Source organism: Sphaeramia orbicularis, chromosome 5 (assembly GCF_902148855.1).
Source record: "Sphaeramia orbicularis chromosome 5, fSphaOr1.1, whole genome shotgun sequence".
In the NCBI taxonomy this organism is placed as follows: domain Eukaryota; kingdom Metazoa; phylum Chordata; class Actinopteri; order Kurtiformes; family Apogonidae; genus Sphaeramia; species Sphaeramia orbicularis.
In genome coordinates, this window is record NC_043961.1 from 45,352,048 (window position 1) to 45,378,166 (window position 26,119).

Sequence of the window (26,119 nt, forward strand, 5' to 3'; positions counted from 1 at the left end):
AACACACACACACACACACACACACACACACACTTCATTTCAGTGAAAGCTGCCTTACACTAACAGTAGCTGTGGCTCTATGAACCCTAATATTTTAATAATAATAATAATAATACTAGATTAGATTTATATAGTGCTTTTCTATTAACGCATACTCAAAGCATGTACAATAGATCCATTATCCATTTACTCACACATTCACACTCTGGTGGTGGTAAACTACTTATGTAGCCACAGCTGCCCTGGGCCAGACTGACGGAAGCGTGGCTGCCAATCCACGCCAACCTCCATCTTTGACCTCCATCAAATATTCATACACATACATACACCAGTGTGAGTTGCAGCACTGGAGGCAAGGTGGGTGAAGTGTCTTGCCCGAGGACAAAATGGCACATGACTAGACAGAGTGGGATTCAAACCACCAACCCTTCAGGTTAATCCTGTCATTTGCAGAGGTAAACACTCACCTGCCTGACTGCGCTGCTGTCTTGCTCTGGCCTAAGTTCTCCTCACTAACAGGGGAAATTATGTCAAACTGAATGGGTGTTTCTGGAGCGACTAGCGCATCCAATGAGAGCACAGAGAGGGCGGGCGACGGCTCAGAGCCCACAGAGCTGATGCTGCTTGCTCGGCCTGAACGTCCTTTACTGGGATTCAGAGACAAAAAGACAGAAAGTGAGTACCTGATGAAACTGATTCAATACCAGTGGTCAAACAAGTCCTCAGACCCTTTCTATAGTAACAGCACTAACACGTCATTGTAAAAATACTTTGTTCAAAATAGAAATCTTGCATTAAAATCCTCCTTCAGTAAAAATACAGACGTATCTGCCCTTTCTGCTGATGGGGGGCTGGTTAGAACCATTTATATACAGTTTCATAAAGAAATAATATATAATTCTCAGACTTCATCACATGACTCAATTTCAGAGGAAAGAACAAACACAGTTCTGATGGATCTGAGATTTTTGTTGACATTTTGAAAATTTGCTGAATTTGTAGACTTATGAAATGTAAGACATCAGAAGGCAGACTGGTTGGAAACCTCTGGTTTAATCCTGATTCATGTGTTGGTTTATAAAAATTTGTTCCATTTATTCAGTGCGTAGAATCTTCATCTGAAATGGAACCAAAGTGGTCACACACAACTGAAAGAGTAAAAAGTACAAAATTTGCCTCTGAGATGAAAGCAGAAGTACAAAGCTCCAGAAAACTGAAGTACTAGTAAAATAGGTATACATTAAATCTGTACTTAAATACAGTACTGCAGCACATAGATACATTGCACCACTGTTGATCTCCTGGTAAATGTGTCATGTAGGGAATAAAACACCCACCTGCTGGGTCTCATACTCTCATGTCTCTGCTGAAAGGATGGCGAAGGCGTCACAGCCTCCAGAGCTGATTGGTTCACTCTGGCTGCCAACTCCTGTCATTGACAAGACAGAACCGTCACAACACAGAGGACTGAAGTGAATTATGGGCCAGATTCACAAAATGCTTGTGCACATTTTGCAGGAATACAACAGGTGCAAATGAGTAAAAATGTATTGTGTAATTCACAAAGCTACTGCAAAGGAAAGAATTCACCACAACCTGAGCTGAGAGCAGATAGTTTCAATGTTGCTGGTGGTATTTGTGAAACTGACCTCAGCATTCTCACTCAGATAGATCCTCTTGGAAATATTGTTGATGGTGGAGATCCACTGGAGGAAATGGAGCATCAGAAAGTCAGTCACATGACAGAGCAGCTCACATGACCGACTGAAAAGCCCTTACCTCCTCACAGTCCTTCCTGGTCTCCGCCTGCAGTGTCACTACTCTGCCAGAATAAATAACATGATTACATTCAATGAAAGAAGCCTGCAGCAAATAAGAAAGCAGACGTGGACTCGTCCTTTAAAAGTCTGCTCAACAGAAAATAAGTGAAGAGCAACTCTCACTTCTTGCCGTCAAAGGATGTGACTTGGAAGCAGAAGCGTCGGTCGTCAGAGTCGACTGCCATCACAGAGCAGTTGTCGAGGTCAGTGACCAGTCCGCCGGCAACCTCTCCACGACCTTGCTGCATTAGGTTACCGCCTTGTGTGAAGAAGTACTGCCGCTCCCAGGATGAAGACACCAGCCCCGTCTTACTGAGAAATACACATATCCAGGTTTTAACCCTGAGAAGTCTATGTGTAATTTGGCCATTTTCACCTGTGTATTTGTCATTATAAAACTCTTCACCTTGCCTTGTTTGGTATCATTTTTTTCGGCACAACCTTGCCTATGTGACTTTACAATTATTGTTTTCATTTGACACGCCATATTAACACACTGAACCTAAAATTAGGAATCAACCAATTTGGATTTTTTAGGACCGATGCTGACTTTTTTTCATCAGCCTTAAGTGATGACCAAAACGGGCTGCCAATTTTCTTGAGCTGGTATTTGGAGCTGATACTGCTTTTGCTCCCTCAATTTACATAATAAAACTGACACAATGATAACAAATGTTATGAGTCTCAATTTTAAAATAAGAAGCATTTATTGAAGTTAAAAGAATATTTAACAAATAGCAAAAAGAGGTAGAAAGGTGATGTAGAACAAGTAATGTTGCATACAGTAGCATTTAACAGCTTAATCTTTGTTGAACTTTATCAAACATACATTCAAAAAACAAAACAAAACAAAAAGAGCTCAGTACTCTTAATTCTTCAAGGAATTTCTTTGAAAATAAATATTTAAGTATAAATAAAATAATTACAGTATTGCACACAGTAGCAACAAGGAAGCAGTATAATATAGTGGACAGTGCACTTACTATACTTGATTTTAAAAGTAAGCAACTATTTCCCACTCAGTCATTTAATGCTTAGGCCTAAGTCAGTGATTTTAAATCTTGGGGCTGCCTGGAATTCAAATGCGGTCACCTGAAATTTTTAGTAATTGATCAAAAAAACAAAACAAAAAAACAAAAAAATATATGGTGAGTTGAGAGAGATAATCACAATACATGAAAGACATGACAAACTCTGAAGCGGAAGCACTGTGGTACTGTATCTTTCAAGTGTTCATTGTGGCTGGTTTAAGATGCTGCAGCTCTTTCATGATTCATAGTTTGAGTTATTGTTTTTTCAGTATTAATTTGCAGCCTTGTAAATACAAGCTGGACTGACTATACATATCCTGACCAAGGAAAATAAAATTTTCACTTTGTGCAGTAATCTCAACCTGGCTTTTCTGCCAAAGTCCATAATAATATACATTATATAACCTAATGTCTTCTAAAATTGATGTTTACTTGCAACATAGTATAGAGATAATATAAGGAAATAAATAGTAATACAAAACAAAAAAACAACTTACAAAGATAGATTCATAATATGGACCTTGCCCCACACACCCCTCACTGAAAGATCTTAATACTCCCAGTTTAGAAGCTGCAGGTTATAATGGAGGAAAAAGAGATGCTCTGCATTTTCTCCTGTAAGCCTGTACCTCTTTTTCTCACTGGAAACATTAGCAAAGTGTCTTAAGTTTCATTTTCACTTCGTATGGTCGTATGGTCTGGACATACTTATTGGGCCTCATTCACTAATATGTGCATGGAAATGTTCTTACTTTGCATACAAAATAAGTGCATTCGCAAAATCACCTTGAGATTCTTGACACCTGCGCACCAGCTAATTAAGTTCTCACCACCTTGCATGTGTGTGAATCCGAATCATTCTACACTGACAGGTGCATGCTCGCAATTTGTGATTAGTATACTACCACACCCCTATTTCTCCATATAAGGAAGCTGCTTGCCTAGAGTTGGTTTGTGAATGAAGGAGGCAGTTACGCGAGGAGAGAAGTAGTAAATTTTACAGTTTGTTAGAAGCGATGGTGCCAAAAGGCAAAAAATAAAGAACTTTACAACCACAGAAATTGAAACAATTGTGTCTGAGGTGGAAGCCAGAAAAAGGAATACTTTTCAAGAGTGTCTCCTCGGGGTGATGATGGTAAAAAAAAAAAAGATGCTTGGACCGCAATAACCAATGCTGTCAACGTAGTCTCCCTGGTAGTGTTGCTTTCATCAACGAAAATTATGATGAAATATCGTCGTCAATGAACCTTTATCACATGACGAAAACGAGCTGAGATGCAACGTAAATGCTGGTCGTGAGACGATGACTATAGTTAAATGTATAATGCAATATTGTTGACAAATAAAAACAAGACTAAATGTGGTTTACTAATTAAAAACTATGTTAAAAAGTCTCCATTTTCATTGACGAAAACGAGACAAGACGAAATTTTATGAAGTTATTTCGTCTCATAATTTTGTAGAATGTATTCTTCCTGTGTCTTACACTTCACAGGCTGCATCAGGTCGCAATGTGCAGATGCACGCGACGTCATTTTCTCAAGCCCCACTCGTGCGCAGACCAGAAAATTTCATCAAAATCTGTCCATAACTTTTTGAGTTATGTTGCACACTAACAGACAGACAAACAAACAAACAGACAGACAAACAAACACTGGCAAAAACATAACCTCCTTGGTGTGGGGGGGCCCACGGGGGGGGCCACTGATCAGCCTTGGTGGAGGTCTGCGCTCTCCGAGTGCTGCATGGTTGTTACTGTTTGTATTATTCATACTTTCTTGTGAGGGTCTTCGCCACCTTCTTTTCTCTTTTTCTCTCCCCTTCTTCTAGCCCCCCCCCATGTCAGGTCCGGCATCGAAATGTGGTTCAACAAAACTCATAATAAACACAGTAGAATATCAAAGGGCGCTTCACATACTTTATGAAGTTACCCTTGGCAAAGCAAATTTGTTCAGCACCTAAAGGATTTAAACCCGCAAGCGTCATCTAAAGGCCCTCGCCACGGGCACGTCCAGTAGAAGTATGTCCATCGTTCAGCAGGTGGAACTCTAGCGCCAAATTTCAATGTCTTCTGATGAATGGGTGTAGGCCTGGGAGACTGACAACTGATTCAAATTTGAGGCAGGTCTTTGGTTTTATGTCCAAACTAAAGAAATTTTAGTATAAGTAAATCTATAGGGGGCGCTATGGAGCCCAAATTCAATTTGTTCCATTGAATGGGTGTAGGCCTGCAAGATGTACCACTGAGTCAAATTTGAGCATAATCGGTGTTCGTATGTCCGAGCTGAAAAAATTTAAGTGAAGGTAAATTTGTAGGGGGCGCTATTGAGCAAAATGGCATTTTCTTTTGATAAATGGGTGTAGGCCTGGGAGATTGACAACTGATTCAAATTTGAGCCAAATTGGTGCTCGTATGTCTGAAGTGAAGTAATTTTCGTAAAGGTAAAATTGTAGGGGGCGCTAAAGCGCCAAATTTAAATTTTTTTCTGACAAATGGGTGTAGGCCTGAGAGATAGATGTCTGAGTGAAATTTGAGCCAAATCGGTGTTCGTATGTCCGAACTGAAGACATTTTAATAAAAAAATGTAAAAAAAAAACTTGTAGGGGGCGCTGTAGTGCGAAATTTCACTTTCCATTGACAAATAGGTGTAGGCCTGGGAGACAGATGTCTGAGTCAAATTTGAGGAAAATCAGTGTTCGTATGTCCGAACTGATGTCATTTTTGTAAATGTACATTTGTAGGGGGCGCTATAGTGCGAAATTTCAATTTCTTTTAATTAATGGGTGTAGGCCTGGGAGATGGACGTCTGAGTAAAATTTGAGCCAAATCGGTGTTCGAATGTCTGAGTTGAAGCAGTTTTTTTAATGGTAAATTCCCGAAAAAACTTTGCAAAGTTAGCGACATCATCACACAAAAACGGTGACACCGATCCCAAGAATTTGGCTAACTTTTGATGCCCCATGTCTCTAGATACTGTACACCGATTTTGAGCTAATTCGGCAAAACGGCCAAGGAGGAGATAGTAAAAATATGTCAGCGAAAACGCTGACTCAGCATTTTGGAAATTTAAATCCAATATGGCTGACTTCCGGTTGGTTTAGGGGCATGGCCACAATAATATTTTTTGTTTGTCTCCTCATGATGAATCTGTGTACCGATTTTCGTGGCTCTACGACAAACTTTATGTTGGACGTGCTCCCATTAATGTAATGCATTTCCACTTTTCAAGGGGGCGCTGCAGCAAGATTTCTTTACCGACATCTACGAAACCTACATGTAAATTCAATTTCTCGCACTTCTGAATTTTGGGCAAAATTTGGTGAGTTTTCATAAATGTTCAGGGAGTCCAAATTGAGCTCAAAGAGAAGGAGAAGAGAAAAAAAATAAAAATAAATAAATAATAATAATAATTAAAGCCGCAAGTGGCATCTAAAGGCCCTTGCCACGGGCACGTCCAGTAGAAGTATGTCAATCGTTCAGCAGGTGGCGCTCTAGCACCAAATTTCAATGTCTTCTGATGAATGGGTGTAGGCCTGGGAGATTGAAAACTGATTCAAATTTGAGGCAAATCTTTGTTTGTATGTCCGAACTAAAGAAAGTTTTGTATAAGTAAATCTGTAGGGGGCGCTATGCAGCTAAAAATAAATTTCTTCCATTGAATGGGTGTACGTTTGCGAGATGTACCACTGAGTCAAATTTGAGCTAAATCAGTGTTCGTATGTCCGAATTAATGCAATTTTCGTGAAGGTAAATTATTAGGGGGCTCTAATGAGCGAAGTGGCAATTTCTTTTGATAAATGGGTGTAGGCCTGGGAGACTGAACACTGATTCAAATTTGAGCCAAATTGGTATTCGTATGTCTAATGTGAAGTAATTTTCGTAAAGGTAAAATTGTAGGGGGCGCTATGGCACCAAATTTCAAATATTTCTGATAAATGGGTGTAGGCCTGGGAGATAGACGTCTGAGTCAAATTTGAGCCAAATCAGTGTTCGTATGTCCGAACTGATGTAATTTTTGTAAATGTAAATTTGTAGGGGGCGCTATAGTGCGAAATTTCAATTTCTTTTAGTAAATGGGTGTAGGCCTGGGAGATGGATGTCTGAGTCAAATTTCAGCCAAATCGGTGTTTGTATGTCTGAGCTGAAGCAATTTTTGTAATGGTAAATTTTTGAAAAAACTTTGCAAAGTTTGCAACCTCTTCGCAGAAAAACGGTGACACCGATTCAAAAAATTCGGCTAACTTTGGATTCCCCACTTCTTTAGATACTGTACACCGATTTTCAGCTCATTTGGCCAAACGGCTTAGTAGGAGATAGTTAAAATACAACGTGAGCGAAAACGCTGACTCAGCATTTTGGAAATTTCAATCCAATATGGCCGACTAAGGGTTGGTTGTGGGGCGTGGCCATAATAATATTTTTTGTTTGTCTCCTCATGATGAATCTTTGTACCGATTTTCATGGCTCTACAACAAACTTTACGTTGGACGTGCTCCCATTGACACAATGCATTTCCACTGTTCAAGGAGGCGCTGCAGCAACATTTCTTTACCGACATCTACGAAACCTATATGTAAATTCAATTTCTCGCACTTCTGAGTTTTGTGCAAAATTTGGTGAGTTTTCGTAAATGTTCAGGGGGTCAAAATTGAGCTCAAAGCGCAGGAGAAGGAAAAATAAGACAAAATTAAAGCCGCAAGCGGCATCTAAAGGCCCTCGCCACGGGCACGTCCAGTAGAAGTATGTCCATCGTTCAGCAGGTGGCCCTCTAGCAGCAAATTTCAATGTCTTCTGATGAATGGGTGTAGGCCTGGGAGATCGACATCTGATTCAAATTTGAGGCAAATCTTTGTTTGTGTGTCCGAACTAAAGAAAGTTTTGGATAAGTAAATCTGTAAGTGGCGCTATGCAGCTAAAAATAAATTTTTACCATTGAATGGGTGTAGGTTTGCGAGATGTACCACTGAGTCAAATTTGAGCTAAATCAGTGTTCGTATGTCCGAATTGATGCAATTTTCATGACGGTAAATTTGTAGGGGGCGCTACTGAGCGAAGTTGCAATTTCTTTTGATAAATAGGTGTAGGCTTGGGAGACTGACAACTCATTCAAATTTGAGACGCTGACTCATCATTTTGGAAAATGCAATCCAATATGGCCGACTAAGGGTTAGTTTAGGGGCGTGGCCATAATAATATTTTTTGTTTGTCTCCTCATGATGAATCTGTGTACCGATTTTCGTGGCTCTATGAAAAACTTTATGTTGGATGCGCTCCCATTGGCGCAATGCATTTCCACTTTTCAAGGGGGCGCTGCTGCAACATTTCTTTACCAACATCTACGAAATCTATATGTAAATTCAATTTCTCGCACTTCTGAATTTTAGGAAAAAATTTGGTGAGTTTTCGTAAATGTTCAGAGGGTCAAAATTGAGCTCAAAGCGCAGGAGAAAGAAAAATAAGACAAAAAAAAAAAATAAATAAAAATAAAAATAATAATCTGAGCAAGAACAATATAGCCGTTTCTATGGCAACCACATATTTGGCCTGATTTGAAAGCTCTCGAGCTCCCCCACATGTCTGTGGGGTCAGATGTCACGTGTCGTGCACTTACACACACGTGACTGACCCCGACTGCGCGTGTCCCATTGACTCCCATTCATTCTGAGCAGGTGTAAATATGCGATGTGTGCACATGTCATATACATCGTCGGAAAGGTCTCAGTGCCGTGAACGTGAATATGTGTGAGAGTGGCGACAGTGGCGAAAGGCGACCGCATCACTGGCGATTTCGTCCCCATGCGCCCACTGCAGACTCAATAGGCCCTGCGCTGGCTTTACTCGGCTCGGGCCTAATAAGTAAAGAAAAAATAATAATTAAAGCCGCAAGCGGCATCTAAAGGCCCTCGCCAAGGGCACGTCCAGTAGAAGTATGCTCATCATTCAGTAGGTGGCGCTCTAGCACCAAATTTCAATGTCTTCTGATGAATGGGTGTAGGCCTGGGAGATTGACAATTGACTCAAATTTGAGACAAATCACTGTTTATAAGTCCGAACTGAAAAATTTTTTATATAAATAAATCTGTAGGGGGCGCTGTGGAGCCAAAATTCAATTTGTTCCATTGAATGGGTGTAGGCCTGCGAGATGTACCACTGAGTCAAATTTGAGCCAAATTGGTGTTCGTATGTCTGAACTGTTACAATTTTCGTCAAGGTAAATTTGTAGGGGGCACTATTGTCTGAATTTTCAGTGTCTTCTGACAAATGGGTGTAGGCCTAGGAGATTGACAATTGATTTGAGAAAAATCAGTGTTCGTATGTCCGAACTGAACAAAATTTTGTATAAATAAATCTGTAGGGGGCGCTATGAGCCAAAATTCAATTTGTTCCATTGAATGGGTGTAGGCCTGTGAGATGTACCACTGAGTCAAATTTGAGCCAAATCGGTGTTCGTATGTCTGAACTGATGCAATTTTCGTGAAGGTAAATTTGTAGGGGCCGCTACTGAGCGAAGTGGCAATTTCTTTTGATAAATGGGTGTAGGCCTGGGAGATTGACAACTGATTCAAATTTGAGCTAAATTGGTGTTCGCATGTCTAACGTGAAGTAATTTTCGTAAAGGTAACATTGTAGGGGGCGCTATGGCGCCGAATTTAAAATTTTTCTGATAAATGGGTGTAGGCCTGGGAGATAGACGTCTGAGTCAAATTTGAGCCAAATTGGTGTTCGTATGTCCGAACTGAAGCTATTTTAATAAAAAATATTGAACATTTTTGTAGGGGGCGCTGTAGTGCAAAATTTCAGTTTCTTTTGATAAATAGGTGTAGGCATTTGAGACAGATGTCTGAGTCAAATTTGAGCCAAATCGGTGTTCGTATGTCCGAACTGATGTCATTTTTGTAAATGTACATTTGTAGGGGGCGCTATAGTGCGAAATGTCAATTTCTTGTAATAAATGGGTGTAGGCCTGGGAGATAGATGTCTGAGTCAAATTTCAGCCAAATCGGTGTTCGTACGTCTGAGTTGAAGTATTTTGTGATGGTAAATTTCGAAAAAACTTCACAAAGTTTGCAACCTCGTCACACAAAAACGGTGATGCCGATTCAAAAAATTCGGCTAACTTTTGATGCCCCACTTCTCTAGATACTGTACGCTGACTCAGCATTTTGGAAATTTCAATCCAATATGGCCGACAAAGGGTTGGTTTAGGGGCGTGGCCATAATAATATTTTTTGTTTGTCTCCTCATGATAAATCTGTCTACCGATTTTCGTGGCTCTACGACAAACTTTATGTTGGACGCGCTCCCATTGGCGCAATGCATTTCCACTTTTCAAGGGGGCGCTGCCGCAACATTTCTTTACTGACATCTACGAAACCTATATGTAAATTCAATTTCTCACACTTCTGAATTTTAGGCAAAATTTGGTGAGTTTTCGTAAATGTTCAGAGGGTCAAAATTGAGCTCAAAGCGCAGGAGAAAGAAAAATAAGAAAAATAAATAAATAAATAAATAAAAATAATAATAATCTGTGCAAGAACAATATAGCCGTTTCTATGGCAACCACGTATTTGCCCTTTTTTGAAAGTTCTCAAGGTCCCCCACATGTCTGTGGGATCAGATGTCACGTGTCGTGCACTTACACCCATGTGACTAATCCCGAGTGCGCGTGTCCCATTGACTCCCATTCATTCTGAGCAGGTGTAAATATGCGATTTGTGCACATGTCATATACATCGTCGGAAAGGTCTCAGTGCCGTGAATGTGAATATGTGTGAGAGTGGAGACAGTGGCGAAAGGCGACCGCATCACTGGCAATTTCGTCCCCATGCGCCCACTGCAGACTCAATAGGCCCTGCGCCGGCTTTACTCGGCTCGGGCCTAATAATCTGAGCAAGAACAATGTAGCCGTTTCTATGGCAACCACATATTTGGCCTTATGTGAAAGCTCTCGAGGTCCCCCACATGTCTGTGGGGTCAGATGTCACGTGTCGTGCACTTACACACATGTGACTGACCCCGAGTGGGCGTGTCCCATTGACTCCCATTCATTCTGAGCAGGTGTAAATATGCGACTTGTGCACATGTCATGTACATCGTCGGAAAGGTCTCAGTGCGGTGAACGTGAATGTGTGTGAGAGTGGCGACAGTGGCGAAAGGCGACCGCGTCACTGGCAATTTCGTCCCCATGCGCCCACTGCAGACTCAATAGGCCCTGCGCCGGCTTTACTCGGCTCGGGCCTAATAAAAAAAATAAAAATAATAATAATCTGAGCAAGAACAATATAGCTGTTTCCGTGGTAACCACATATTTGACTCTATTTGAAAGCTCTTGAGCTCCCCCACGTTTGTGGGGTCAGATGTCACGTGTCGTGCACTTACACACACGTGACTGACCCCGAGTGGGCGTGTCCCTTTGATTCCCATTCATTCAGAGCAGGTGTAAATATGCAATTTGTGCACATGTCGTGTACATCTTCGGAAAGGTCTCAGTGCCGTGAATGTGAATATGTGTGAGAGTGGCGACAGTGGCGAAAGGCGACCGCGTCACTGGCGATTTCGTCCCCATGCGCCCACTGCAGACTCAATAGGCCCTGCGCCGGCTTTACTCGGCTCGGGCCTAATAAGAATCTGAGCAAGAACAATATAGCCGTTTCTATGGCAACCACATATTTGGTCTTATTTGAAAGCTGTTGAGGTCCCCCACATGTCTGTGGGGTCAGATGTCATGTGTCGTGCATTTACACCCACATGACTGACTGCGACTGGGAGTGTCCCATTGACTCCCATTGATTCTGAGCAGGTGTAAATATGCGATTTGTGCACGTCATGTACATCGTCGGAAAGGTCTCAGTGCCGTGAATGTGAATATGTGTGAGAGTGGCAACAGTGGCAAAAGGCGACCGCGTCACTGGCGATTTTGTCCCTATGCGCCCACTGCAGACTGAATAGGCCCTGCGCCAGCTTTACTCGGCTCGGGCCTAATCTGAGCAACAAGAAGAATATATAGCCATTTCTATGGAGACCACATATTTGGCCTTATTTGAAAGCTCTCGAGCTCCCCCACATGTCTGTGGGGTCAGATGTCACGTGTCGTGCACTTACACCCACGTCACTGACCCCGACTGGGCGTGGCCCATTGACTCCCATTCATTCTGAGCAGGTGTAAATATCCGACTTGTGCACATGTCATGTACCTCTTCAGAAAGGTCTCAGTGCCGTGAATGTGAATATGTGTGAGTGTGGCGACAGTGGCGAAAGGCGACCACGTCACTGGCGATTTTGTCTCCATGCGCCCACTGCAGACTCAATAGGCCCTCCGCCGGCTTTACTCGGCTTGGGCCTGAATAGGCCCTGCGCCAGCTTTACTCAGCTCGGGCCTAATAATAATAATCTGAGCAAGAACAATATAGCCGTTTCCGTGGCAACCACGTATTTGGCCTTATTTGAAAGCTCTCGAGCTCCCCCGCATGTCTGTGGGGTCAGATGTCACGTGTTATGCACTTACACACATGTGACTGACCCCGAGTGGGCGTGGCCCATTGACTCCCATTCATTCAGAGCAGGTGTAAATATGCGATTTGTGCACATGTCATGTACATCTTCGGAAAGGTCTCAGTGCCGTGAACGTGAATATGTGTGAGAGTGGTGACAGTGGCGAAAGGCGACCGCGTCACTGGCGATTTTGTCCCCATGCGCCCACTGCAGACTCAATAGGCCCTGCGCCGGCTTTACTTGGCTCGGGCCTAAAAATAAATAAAAAATAAAAATAATAATAATCTGAGCAAGAACAATATAGCCGTTTCCGTGGCAACCACGTATTTGGCCTTATTTGAAAGCTCTCGAGGTCCCCCACATGTCTGTGGGGTCAGATGTCACGTGTCGTGCACTTACACCCACGTGACTGACCCCGACTGGGCGTGTCCCATTGACTCCCATTCATTCAGAGCAGGTGTAAATATGCGATTTGTGCACATGTCATGTACATCGTCGGAAAGGTCTCAGTGCTGTCAATGTGAATATGTGTGAGAGTGGTGACAGTGGCGAAAGGCGACCGCGTCACTGGCGATTTCGTCCCCATGCGCCCACTGCAGACTCAATAGGCCCTGCGCCAGCTTTACTCGGCTCAGGCCTAAAAAAAAAAAAAATTTTTGTTTGGGGGCGCTGTAGAGCAAAATTTCAGTTTCTTTTGACAAATAGGTGTAGGCCTGGGAGACAGAATTCTGAGTCAAATTTAAGCCAAATCGGTGTTCATATGTCCGACCTGATGTCATTTTTGTAAAATTACATTTGCAGGGGGCGCTACAGTGCGAAATTTCAATTTCTTTCAATAAATGGGTGTAGGCCTGGGAGATAGACGCCTGAGTCAAATTTCAGCCAAATCGGTGTTTGTATGTCTGAGCTGAAGCAATTTTTGTAATGGCAAATTTTCGAAAAAACTTTGCAAAGTGTGTAACCTTGTTGCACAAAAACGGTGACACCGATTCAAAAAATTCGAATAACTTTTGATGTCCCACTTCTCTAGATACTGTACACCGATTTTGAGCTCATTCAGCCAAACGGCTTAGTAGGAGATAGTTAAAATACAACGTCAGCGAAAACGCTGACTCAGCATTTTGGAAATTTCAATCCAATATGGCCGACTAAGGGTTGGTTTAGGGGCGTGGCCATAATAATATTTTTTGTTTGTCTTTTCATGATAAATCTGTGTACCAATTTTCGTGGCTCTACGACAAACTTTATGTAGGACGAGCTCCCATTGGCACAATTCATTTCCACTTTTCAAGGGGGGGCTGCCGCAACATTTCTTTACCGACCTCTACGAAACCTATATGTAAATTCAATTTCTCGCACTTCTGAATTTTAGGCAAAAACTGGTGAGTTTTCGTAAATGTTCAGAGGGTCAAAATTGAGCTCAAAGAGCAGGAGAAAAATAAGAATCTGAGCACAAGAACAATATAGCCGTTTCTTTGGCAACCACATATTTGGCCTTATTTGAAAGCTCTCGAGCTCCCCCACATGTCTGTCTCAGTGCCGTGAATGTGAATAATTGTGAGAGTGGCGACAGTGGCGAAAGGCGACTGCGTCACTGGCGATTTCGTCCCCATGCACCCACTGCAGACTCAATAGGCCCTGCGCCGGCTTTACTCGGCTTGGGCCTAACCAGACTACCATTCTGCTGTTAGGACGCAGGACAAGACAAGTAGGAAAAAAAAAAAAGTAGTGTGAGATACTCCCTGGTAAAATGTCCAAATAAAAGAGGATACACAAGCAAAGGTGTCAGAAAAATGGGCAATGATGACTGGGAGTACAGTTGGTGTCGGCTGCTGCCTTGTCGGTACAGACTAGGGTTGGGAATCTTAGTTGTAAGGCTGATACGATACGCATCTCAATACGGCATGTCCGATCCGATATATTAAAGATATGTGTATGGCATCTCACGATACGATGCGATACGATTCACACCCAAATCACGACACAAAGCAATTAAGCACATTCTGATTGAACACATTTAATCTGGTAAAAAAAAAAAATGCAGTGCAATTCAATGAGTTTGATTATTTATTTATTAAGACCATGACTTTTTACAAAGTGGCTCTAGTTCAATTTCAGAACATGTGTCTGACATTCAGTCAGGTGAAAAAGTTAGGACTTTGTTTCCAAAGTCATTTATCTGTATGTTTCTAACACTCAACTTCTTGCTCCCTTGCAGAATCTTTTTTTAATGTAATGTATTTGTAATGAAGGGAAAACAGAAAAAGGTTCTGTCACTTTAAGAGACACCTGCAAAAGGTATTCTGGGATGCACTGTTGGAAATGTATGACACTGTTTAAGGAAATATCTCTGGTATGTACGGCAGTATTCAATGCAGTTCATAGAGTAAAAAGTACACGTTCAGAAACCACAAGTCGTCTCCTCCCTTCTAAGTCTGTCAGACTCACGTACAGACATTACAGTATTCATCCGCGGTGCTAATGCCACAGTCCATCCAGGGAGCGCAGACTGTTAGTGTACAGTGTACACATCTGTGAATCCGCGGCGCACATTAACGTTGGTCTGGAAAGAAAAACTTTACCCAAATAAATAGTAACACTTTTAAATGCAAGTAAAAATATATTCCATTAAATGGATCAAATTTTATCTTTACAAACATACAATAACCGATGCATCGCGATATCATTCCAAACTTTTCATTCACTCGCAGCTTCTCTACCGGTGCACTTGGATCGTGCATGCGCGTGTCAGCGCACCGATGCGTATCGGATAATCTTCCCATCCCTAGTACAGACAGCTGCCTGTCAGCCAGCTGAGCCCATAAAGGAAAAAAAAAAAAAACAAGTCAAAGCTACAGGACCTTCCTTTAATCATCACTTCTCATGGCCATCAAATTGAGCGTGTATCTGAGTACAGATTTCTAGGTATTTTAATTAGTGACTCACTCTTTCACCTCTCACATACAGCAACTTTTAAGGAGACTGAGACTAAAATTAGGTTTTTATTTGAGGATACAATCTTGCCTTACTTTTGAGGCTAAGTAGAGACCTGTTGCTGCCACTTATGATTGTGCTTGATTATGGGGATATTATTTATTTGAATGCATCTCCTCAGTGTTTACATGCCCTTGATACTGTTTATCATGGTGCACTGGTTTGTTACAGGCCTCAGATCTTGGACTCGTCACTGTCTTTTATAAGCTTGAGTTGGATGGACTGGTCGTTTTATACACAGACTACAACACAGGTTATTCTTTTATCTGCCAAAAGTCAGAACAGACCTAGGAAAGAAAACCTTTAAATTTTCTGCTCCTACTGCCTGGAGCAATTTACAGGAGACTAAACTGAAGGAACTGATCTCTGTAAATACATTCAAAGTCATTCTAAACTAATGGGAAAAGGAGAAATTCGGATGTAGATGTTTTTCTAACTGATTGAATCAAGTTTTGCTTTGAGATGCTTTTAAGGAACATTGTTGTTATACTTTTAGTACCTTTTAAATTATTGATGGTGTTTTATATGTATGTTCTTAGTTTCGTGATTAATGTATGGTTTTAGAACTGACTTTTATTGTTTTATGTATATTTTTAGTGTGGATGTATGATGTATGTAAGATTTATTGTATGGCTGTGATTTCTATTTTGTGTAACTTATGCTGCTGCTGTCTTGGCTAGGACACTCTTGAAAAGGAGCTTTTTAATCTCAATGACCTTTTTTCTGGTTAAATAAAGGTTAAATAAAAATAAATAGATAACTTACAATGAACATACATTGAAAACGTAAAAAAAAATTACACATTTAGCAAATAAAGCAATGCAGGCAATGCCTAAGGTGTTTTTTAGGAAAACTACATTCAACTATTTCCACAACAATCTGATGTCACAATATGATGAACAAACATGTTCAATGAAGCATTTTTACAACTGAGAAAACTAAATACGACTACTTGTAACAACAATAAAGTGTCACAAGATGCCACACATCTGACTGGTTGATGTAGTTCACTTCACTATCACCAAACGTGGTAACATATTTTCTTTTTCATGTAAGCACTTCCCTTTGAAGCCCATTTTTGCAGTCTCTTCCTGCACCAAAGTGATAACAATATTGCAGAAAATTATGTTTCTATCGTGTATCATAAGTCTGATTTAACTTGTCCTTTCAACACCATTGACTTCACAGTATCACAGTATCACTTTGACTGCTCTTTACACACAAGTTGAAAGGAAGACTCAGCAAGGCTCGGTCTGCTCTAGAGTCCTGCATGGGTCCACTTTTCCAAACCTACACCTGCCCATACCCGCAAAGCTGATTACCACAACCCGACCCGCTACCCGCATTTTTTTTCATGTCCATTCTGCACCTGCCCGTACCCGTGTACATTAGACCCACAACCCAACCTGACCTGTGATTAAACATATTGTCTACACAGTAACTCACTTTTAAGGGCTATATTTTTGGCTAAAACGTACGGCATCGATAAATCTCTAATATGTTACATATACGTTGCTCAAAAACAGGAGCAAGCACGTACTTGGCAATAAAAACATTTTTTAAAATACCCAAGTGGCAATACACAGTCCAAACATGCAACAATAAAGTAAAAGAAAAAATGTTGGTCTCCATCAACACATTTTGTCAAAGAACAGTGCGCTAATTACAAAGGGAACATTGTCACTAAGATCCAGATCTACTAAAGGTTTGCGTGTATTAAAACGTGTGCAAACTCACTGCACACGCAAAAAAATTTACAAACTGATTTACTAACTGTGTGCACTAAGGGTTGCGTCTCTCAAAGGTGCTAAATAGCGTGTCTGCATCCAGTTAGCACATTTGACACAATGAATTGGCAATATGGGGCGTTTACATGCAGTTCTACGTGTGCTGGGAGGAGAAATTGTAAATATGTTGTTTTTAGCACACGCAAAGTGATTTATCAAACCCGAAAGCAATTTAGCTCATAGAAACTGCGTATATATTTAACACGTCTCAAAGGGAGGTGCAAACGGGTTGGATGCGTAATTGTGCACACATGGAAGTGGTTAGGAGACATCGAAATGATGAAACGGGAAGCAGAGAACGCATTTTTCACCCTAGTGTGAACAGTTTTGGAATGACGGAACCCCCCCCCCCCACACACACACACACATCACACTTTACGGGACTCTTTTCCACCCCTGATTATCGTGATTAAAAATACGCACCGACATTAGGCTACAGTGTGACAAAATTATGTGCGCCTGACAGTCATTCAGTCCAACTACCCCACCCCCACCCACACCTTTAAATTGAAAAATGAATGAGTCATGCAATACCTTGACAAAACTTCTCCAACGTCACATTTCCGTGCGCCTGGATCATTCAGTGCACTGTTCCCATTCGTGCTGGCGGATCCCAGAGCAGTTTTTACAGCGTATTGTCTCCAGTACCGCACACAAAACCCTCATAGGGTGGTCTCCAAGACTTTGCACCTGTTGTAATTTGCGCAAGCAATCAGAGTAAATCACCCGCAAACCACGGCTACACCCCACACGCAAAATTCTAGATTGCGCAAGCAAATTAGTACACGCAAATTGGGATCTTAGTAGATCGGGCCCTAAGTGTCCTGGATTGAATCAGAACACAAAACATCCTTCAGACTGTATGAAGTAACCTCTACGCAGCGGCAGCCTACCTGCGTACCAAATGTCCGACTTGGCCTTCGAGGATGTATTGTCCAATATTCAAGATTCTCCACAGACCATCTTTCCCTTTATATCCTCCATTGTGATGCTCTGGCTCTGAGTCACAACCTCTTCAGTGCTTTTATTTTTCACCACCAGTGCAGGCTACCTGTCTGCACCGCTCAATGACATCGTTGGCCAGAAGTAAACAGAGGTGAAGCTCACTTCAAAATAAACCAAACTGGATCAGATGAGCATCATCATTCAATGTACTGCAAATTATTTTCATCCATGATTATTTTTTCACTTCCTTTACCGCTACCCGCCCGCATTTCGTTTGATTTTACCCGTGCCCGTACCTGCGAAAAATCTTCTTTTTTTACCCACCCCCACATGTTCTTGCAGGTACCCGACCCAGTGCAGGACCCTGGTCTGCTCATACATCATCTTAAATCAGTTTGTGATTTGGACAGGAAGGTGCATCCAAAGACTCCAAAGGGTTAAGATTCACTTTTTTAGTAGAATTTTCACATTTCCAAAAGAATTGCATTTCATAAATAAATAAATAATTAAATAAAGGTTAAATAAATAAATAAAGTGTTGACATGAATGTGTGTCTTACTTGCGGATGTACAGGTAGCCCTGTTTTCTGGTCAGGTTGCGACAGACAGGTGAGTGGCCAGGGTCAGGGTCACAGGGTGCATATAGTGGGTCACAGGAACTTTCCATCTGCTGGATGGTCTGCTGCATATGTCCCACCTCCTCCTCCATCTCTCGTCGCACACTGCAAACACACTCAAAGTTTTTATGCTCTTAAGACTTTCTCTAGTTGAATTAATCTAAATCTGAAGTCACTTTATTCCATTCCTCCAGTCTGAATGTAAAAGTCCCACCTGTCTGGAAATGTTACCCACTCTGAGCATGACTTACTTTAACTTGGACCTCTATTTTGACACACAAATAGCCTGTGGGTCGTATTTCATCCAGATCGGGAACATTGCAAAAGATAAAATTTAAAAAGTTAAACATCTCCATTAAAAATTGCCAAACAATAATATCACGCCAATTTTGCATCTTCTCTGGCTAATGAAACTATCAATTATAGGATTGATTTTAAACTCTTAGTGATTACATGTACCCTCTTAAAACGAGTTGTTCAATCTGTGGTACCATGGTGATACTAGGTGAAGCTTGTACCAATATACATATGCATATGTATATTGCATAAGCATATGTAATAAATAATTTCATAAAACAAAAAAATAAAAATATAAATTATAAATAATTTACAATAAATAATGAATAAGTTAATAATAAATAATGAATAATTTGATAATAAATAAATAATTTCACGAAACAAACTTTGGAGCGCTAAGCAGATTCAACTGTACAAGTAATATTTCTCTAAAAAATCACTGAACAAGACAAAGATGAACAAAACTAAAGGTCGCATTATAAAGAGAGGATGACCATTTTTTTCTAAACTTTGCTGTTTTGTGATGATAACTTAATGTCAGCTACTTGACAAGTATTTAAAAAATACATATAGCTGTGTATAACAGTAATATCTAAATTGCGGAATTTACAGAATGGCTAATTATATAATAATAACTCAGTTATATAATTCAGTATGAACTGATATCAATGTCAGCTAGTTACTAATTATGCATAACGGTAACAACATGCACAGATATCGATAGAGCTACACACAATTATCACACCAAAGTCTGTGAAATGAAAACAGAGCTGAGTATAAGATCACACCCTCTTCATATCTGAGCAATCTGTTTCTGATGCTGTTACACTAATGTGGGATTACCGGAATAATGATAAACTGCGGTAAAATTCCCGACGGTTAGTACGTCCATTTAAATTCTAATTATCATGAAAACCGTGTTCGATTACTGTACTTTGAAACTCACGGTGATACTGCTCATACTCCAGGGGCCTACTGCACAAAACTAGGATAAGGGATTAAGTCGGGATATGTTGGTTATCATGGCTCAATTTATCCATGATCCGGTTGCACAAAAGCAGGATAGGGGAAAGCAGGATATGTTTTGATGGAAGTTACCATGGAGATTTATTCTGTGGAGCTAGCCTGCTACAGACCAGGCTAAATCCAGGATTTATTTAATCTGATCCCTCATCTCAGTCAGCAGACACCACAAATTAAAACCAATAGTTATTCCACTGCCCATTATACAATGGAATCACATTAACTAAACCCATTGTCATTATTTAAACATTTGCGATCATGAATTTTAATAATTTTACATAAATTATGATTTTAGATGATTTTTCAATCATTACATCAGTTCAGTGTAGTTGTGTTTGTTCAGACATTTCAAGCATTATACATTTATGTAGATACAATGTTTGAAAAACTAAAGAGTCCGTAAAGGAATAGGTTGAAGCCTAAGCTTATTCTGCTGACCCCCCCTATTCACATCACCAAACAAAATGAAATAAAATAGATACCAATGCCTTTAGTTTAGTAACAATAGCAACAACAAACTAGAACTGTGAGCAGTTATGAACGGGGGCCAAGCCTCCCCGCCCACTCGGACCCCAGGCCCCACAGAGCCCACGGAAGTCGGCCCCGAAGGACGTCGGTCTGGGGCTGAGCTGGTGGAGGCTGGGCCCCGTTCATAAGGGTTTACAGTTGTAGTTAGTATTCCACCGTCTGAGCCGCTGTATTCACTGGAATGGGACAAAGGCACCAGTAGAGTGGAAGGAGGAATGTGTGGGACTGGGATTTGTTGTAATAGATTACACTCACGTTGATCAATCATTACTAAACTTTACAGCTGGTCTCAGGAGTGACCACACATCATACTCACCGAATTTCGTGTGAATCAGACCAAGTTTTTTGGTGACTTGATATTTCTCTGTTCATAGCGCCCGCTATTGTCCGATTTGTACCAAATTTGGTACAGTGCCCAATGCAGCACCCAATAGAGGCTAACATTCGTGAAATTCAGCTCAAACCCTCAAGGTCACATGTCAACCAAGTATCTACAATTTGTTTTTGCTAGCATTTATTTTGTCTGAGATATGTAGTAGTTAACATTTTTTTAGCTAGCTACAGAAATTTATTCACCAATAATTTTCACAATTTTTGACCGAACAAAATTATTTTGATAACTTAGTATCATGTCTGTAAGAAGAGTGTACATGCCAAGATTCATGCAGATTGGACCAAATCCCAAGTAGGAGTTTGAAAAAGTAGGTTTTCCAGTTTTCACAATTTTGCCGGAAAAAAAGTCATCCCCCAAATCTTCCTGACCATGCCCATGTGATTCAACCCTATTCAGGGAATCTGAGGATATGAGGTTTTTTAATGTGCAATATGCAGTGTGGGAGTTATAGACCAAAATGCATATACCTTGGTTATATCGCCCCCTGCTGTTGGACATATATAATTGTTTGCGTCTCAGTTCCGTGCAGGGGTCTGGACCAACCCTCCAAATGTCAGCGCTCTACCATGTACGCTTTAGGCTGCAGGAACAGTTTGAGCCGGATTCCCTGCATTCACTGGAATGGGACCAATGCATTAGGAATGCAAAAGGAGGAATGTGTGAGGACTGGGATTTGTTGTAATAAATTACACCCACATTGACCAATCATTACCAAACTTTACAGCTGGTCTCAGGAGTGACCCCACATCATGCTCACCGAATTTCGTGTGAATCGGACCAAGTTTTTTGGAGACTTGATATTTCTCTGTTTATAGCACCCCCTATTGTCCGATTTGTATCAAATTTGGTACAGTGCCTCTGGTTGACCTCTAAAACAAGTATATTAAGTTTGATGTTGATAGCATTTATTTTGACAAAGATATGTTACAATATTTGTTTTTTAGCTAGCAAAAAAATTTGTTCGTTCATAACTAGTAAATTTTTTACAGCAGCAAGCTGATTGTGATAACTTTAGATCAGAAGCCTCTGGAGATTGTATGTGCAAAATTTGAAGCCAATGGGTCTTAAACCCTAGTAGGAGTTCGAAAAAGTATGTTTTCAATATGTAGCGACTTAGAAAGAAAAATATGCAGCGGAAGTGGGCGTGGCCTTTGTCAGAAGACTCATCTCTATCAAAGGAATACAAAGATGTAAAGTTTATGAATGTGTCATTTAAAATGTGGAAGTTAGAGGAAAAAACACGGATTTGTCTTTTATAGCGCCCCCTAGTGGAGTACATCCACAGTTTTTGCTCTGGTAGATCTGTGTCCTATTCTATAGGGTCCATAGAAATTTCACAGCCCTCAGCAGAACAGTTCAGCTGTAGGAAATGTTTGTTGTTTAACTTGTAATAAGCCATGCCCACATTGTTCAGCCACACCCACCTTCAAGATATGGCCTCAGGAAAGGCCGTTCATCATACCCACCAAATTTCGTAGAAATCGGTGCAGCCGTTTCAGAGATATAAATTTTCAATATTTGCAGCGCCCCCTAGTGGCCAACATTCACCAAATTCGGCTCATACCCTCACAATCATATGTGAACCAAGGATCTAAGATTTGGTGTTGATATCTTTTACAATGACTGAGATACATAACACTTAGGATTTTTTTAGCTAGCTACAGAAATTTGTTTGTTTATAATTTGCACATTTTTCGACTGAACAAAATTCTTGTGGTAACTTTGGATCAGGTCCATGAGAAGAGTGTATGTGCGAAAATTCATGCAGATCGGACAAACTCCAGTGTCGGTGTTCAAAAAAGTAGGTTTTTCAATTTTCGCGATTTTGCGGGGGAAAAAATTCTGGCAGAAGTGGGCGTGGCCTAGCCCACGTGATTCAGTAGTATTCAAGGAATCCGAGGATATAAGGTTTTTGAATGTGCAAAATACGGTGTGGGAGTTATAGACCAAAACGCGTTATCCTTGATTATAGCGCCCCCTGCTTGTGAATATATGTGCATTTTTGCGCCTGAGGTCCCTGCAGGGGTCTGGACCAATCCTTCAAATTGCACCGCCGTACCATGTACGGTTTAGGCTGCAGTAACAGTTTTATCAACGGAAGAATAAAAATCCTTACATTACAAAAACAATAGGGTTCCAAAGCACCGCTGGAACTGTGGAACGCGTATGCTGGCATACGCGTCCCCCAGTCCCCGCGGGCTTGGCCCCCTAAAAATAGGACCAATGGCCCTGTAGCTTACCGGCCAAATTGAAAGCTTTGGGAAATGTATCCAGATGCCATTTATTATCACCCAGTTATGTGTATTTATTATATTACAGAAATAGCCCATGTTTTGGTCATATTCCATTCAGATCTGTAAAAAATTCAAATTCTAACTTGATATCATTGATGCTTACTGATTCAATCCACTTCCTATCTCTTATAATGGGAACATTTTTTCAAAGTCGCACCAAATCCAGAATCAGATCCGGATCGAAAAAATTTCCATACCTTGTGTTGACATCACCATAAAGAAGCTGTATACCAAGTTTGAAGTCAACCAGAACTGTAGTTGCGGAGAAGAAGACGATTGAAATTTTTTCCCCATAAGAGCCCATGTTAAATTTTCCGTAAGTTCCCGGATCCAGAAGAAGATCCTGATCAGCATGTGGCCATTATGTTTTGGTCATCTCCCCATCAGGGCTGGACTGTAGAAATTTCAACTTGATATCATTTATATTTACTGAGTTATTGCATCGATCCACTTCCTATCTCTTATAATGGGGAAATTTTTCAAAGTTGCACCAAATCCAGAATCAGATCTGGATCCAAATAATTTCACTAATTTTTGTTGACATGATCATAAAGAAGCTGTATACCAAGTTTGAAGTCAATCGGAATTGTAGTTTCAGAGAAGAAGACGATTGAAATTTTTGTAATGGACGACAGACGCCGACGACACCGCCAGACGCCGCAGGATGACAATAGCTTACAGCCTGTCGGCCGGTAAGCTAAAAATTAAACAATTTAATAGTTTGAGTTGTGGAAAAATAAACATTCACATTCTTCATATACTGACATTTCTTTTAAACATAAATACCGTTGTACAGTCTTTAAACTCAGGATTGAACTTGTTCCAAACATTCCTCCAACACACAGACTAAATGTCTTCATATTTGTTCAACAGAAGGTTTTTGAACACATGGCTTCCTCTGAAATTAGAAACACACATTTTAAACAAACTGAATATGAACAGGCAACAGATTATTTTTTATTTTGAACATAAATGGTGTTGTTTCAAAGTGGACTAAGTCACTAAACTGTAAAGCTTTTGACTTGATATTAACTGATGTGTGTGTTCCCTTTATTTGACCAGTGGTATTGGCCTTTTCTGAATGATGATTGGATTTGTATTAGTTCTGTTGGTATTCCCCCACACCTCCATGTACTACGACATAAAGCAACTTCACTTCTTGTGTATTCCAAGTCATTTGATTACATTTACCCTTTCAGTCTATGTATTTTTTATACTTGGATAACTTACAGTTTCCCATAGACTATATATATCATACAAATATAAATACACAAAGAGTAAAATGATGTTCCTTTCCTGAATAAGGATAAATTAAAGCAAGTAAAACCATCAGCTACTTTAAAACTGAAGTCACACAGTGACTCTACAAGATAGAAAGAACAGAATCAAAGCATATGATAGAACAGAAGACTGAATAAACATTCAAAGGTAGAATACAGCCCACATGTCTGTACACTGAAAGAAATGCAGGACAAATCCATACACAACAAATCAACAGAGAAATTAATGGATGCAGTAGCCTCCCTGCAACACAATATACACACAGTATACACATAGTACACACACAGTATATACACAGTATACATACAGTATATGACACAAACATCAAAACAGGCCAAATCAATTTAAATTGAATAAAAAGACATTCCTCTACCACTGCAGGACATATTTAAGGTAAATTTAAAACACAAATGTTAACTAAAATAATTGAACACATATTGGTCCCTGACCAGTTGACCACTGTGGTCATCAGGGAAGATGGCTGGATTGTCCCAGTCCATGTGTGATGCACTCTCCTTCCTCGGGCCACGTTGTGAAGGACAGCGCAGGCCACAGTGATGTCACATGACCTCAACAGGCTGACCCTTAAGTGGTGAAGACAGTGAATGCATGCCTTCAGGAGGTCAAAGGTCATTGGGATCCTGGCCCTTGTCCTGGCATGAGCATGATTGTAGGCCTGCTGTGCTTCCTGGGAGTCTGTGAATGGCATCAGGAGAAAAGGCTGGCAGGCAGACCCCCTGTCCCCTAAAAACACACCAGACAATTCACTCGTCAATACAAAACCTCAGCATCACAACCTCAGAAATACAGTGACATTCTGGACATAGATATGATGGAAAAAGTGGTTATTAATAGAGGTTGTGTGGCTCACCTTGTGATAGGCGCTGATAGATTCCACAGGTCCGATAGACTCATGGACCGAGCCAGACCACTGAGACACAACACTGATGAGACAGTCAGCACTGACCATCTGAAATGATAAGATGAAGGATATTAAACCAAACAATGAACATCACAAGCAATGAACAGTGTTTATTAATTAACAATATCAGAAACTCATGATAAGATAAGATAAGATAAGATAACTTTATTCATTCCTTATTAATTAACAATATCAGAAACTCATGATAAGATAAGATAAGATAAGATAAGATAACTTTATTCATTCCAAAAGTAAATTCACTGAAGTCAGTGAGCTCATCTATTTATCAGAGTTATACAGTCTGATGGAGTTACATTTACACAGTTTTACTCACATCTACAGTCAGTTTCACTTACAATTTCACAGCTACGTTTTTGGAGATGTTAATTAACTATTTAGGTTGTAATTGTGCTGGTTTCAGTGGAGCAGTGAGTGTGTATTTGTGCACGACTTACGCATTCAGGCGGTCTGCTGTCCTTTTCCATGCTTTCTCTCGTTGCTCTAGAACTGTGGCGGTGTTGTCATTCTTTTTGATTTGGTCCTTTAACTCCTCTAAGCCAAAATGAGGAGTTTTGTGTCTGATAGGGAAATGTACACTGCTCTAGTTGCCATGGTGAATCAATGAATCTGCGATCGATGTCGGGGTCTTTTGAGGAAGCCGGATGCGCGTACTTATCCAGGATGAGTTACACCT

General features: G+C 40.7%; 1 protein-coding gene across 2 annotated transcripts in view; it reads right to left on the minus strand.

Moving 5' to 3' along the window:
• appl1 (adaptor protein, phosphotyrosine interaction, PH domain and leucine zipper containing 1) overlaps positions 1-26,119 on the minus strand; it is a 77,656-nt gene that overhangs the window by 9,819 nt on the left and 41,718 nt on the right. For both annotated transcript variants that reach the window (XM_030135354.1, XM_030135355.1), the window contains exons 10-15: positions 18,630-18,791; positions 1,944-2,132; positions 1,780-1,822; positions 1,650-1,706; positions 1,338-1,429; positions 468-647 (exon numbers count right to left, since the gene is read on the minus strand). In XM_030135354.1, coding sequence (XP_029991214.1) covers positions 468-647; positions 1,338-1,429; positions 1,650-1,706; positions 1,780-1,822; positions 1,944-2,132; positions 18,630-18,791 — 723 coding nt within the window. The remainder of the gene's footprint in view (positions 1-467; positions 648-1,337; positions 1,430-1,649; positions 1,707-1,779; positions 1,823-1,943; positions 2,133-18,629; positions 18,792-26,119) is intronic.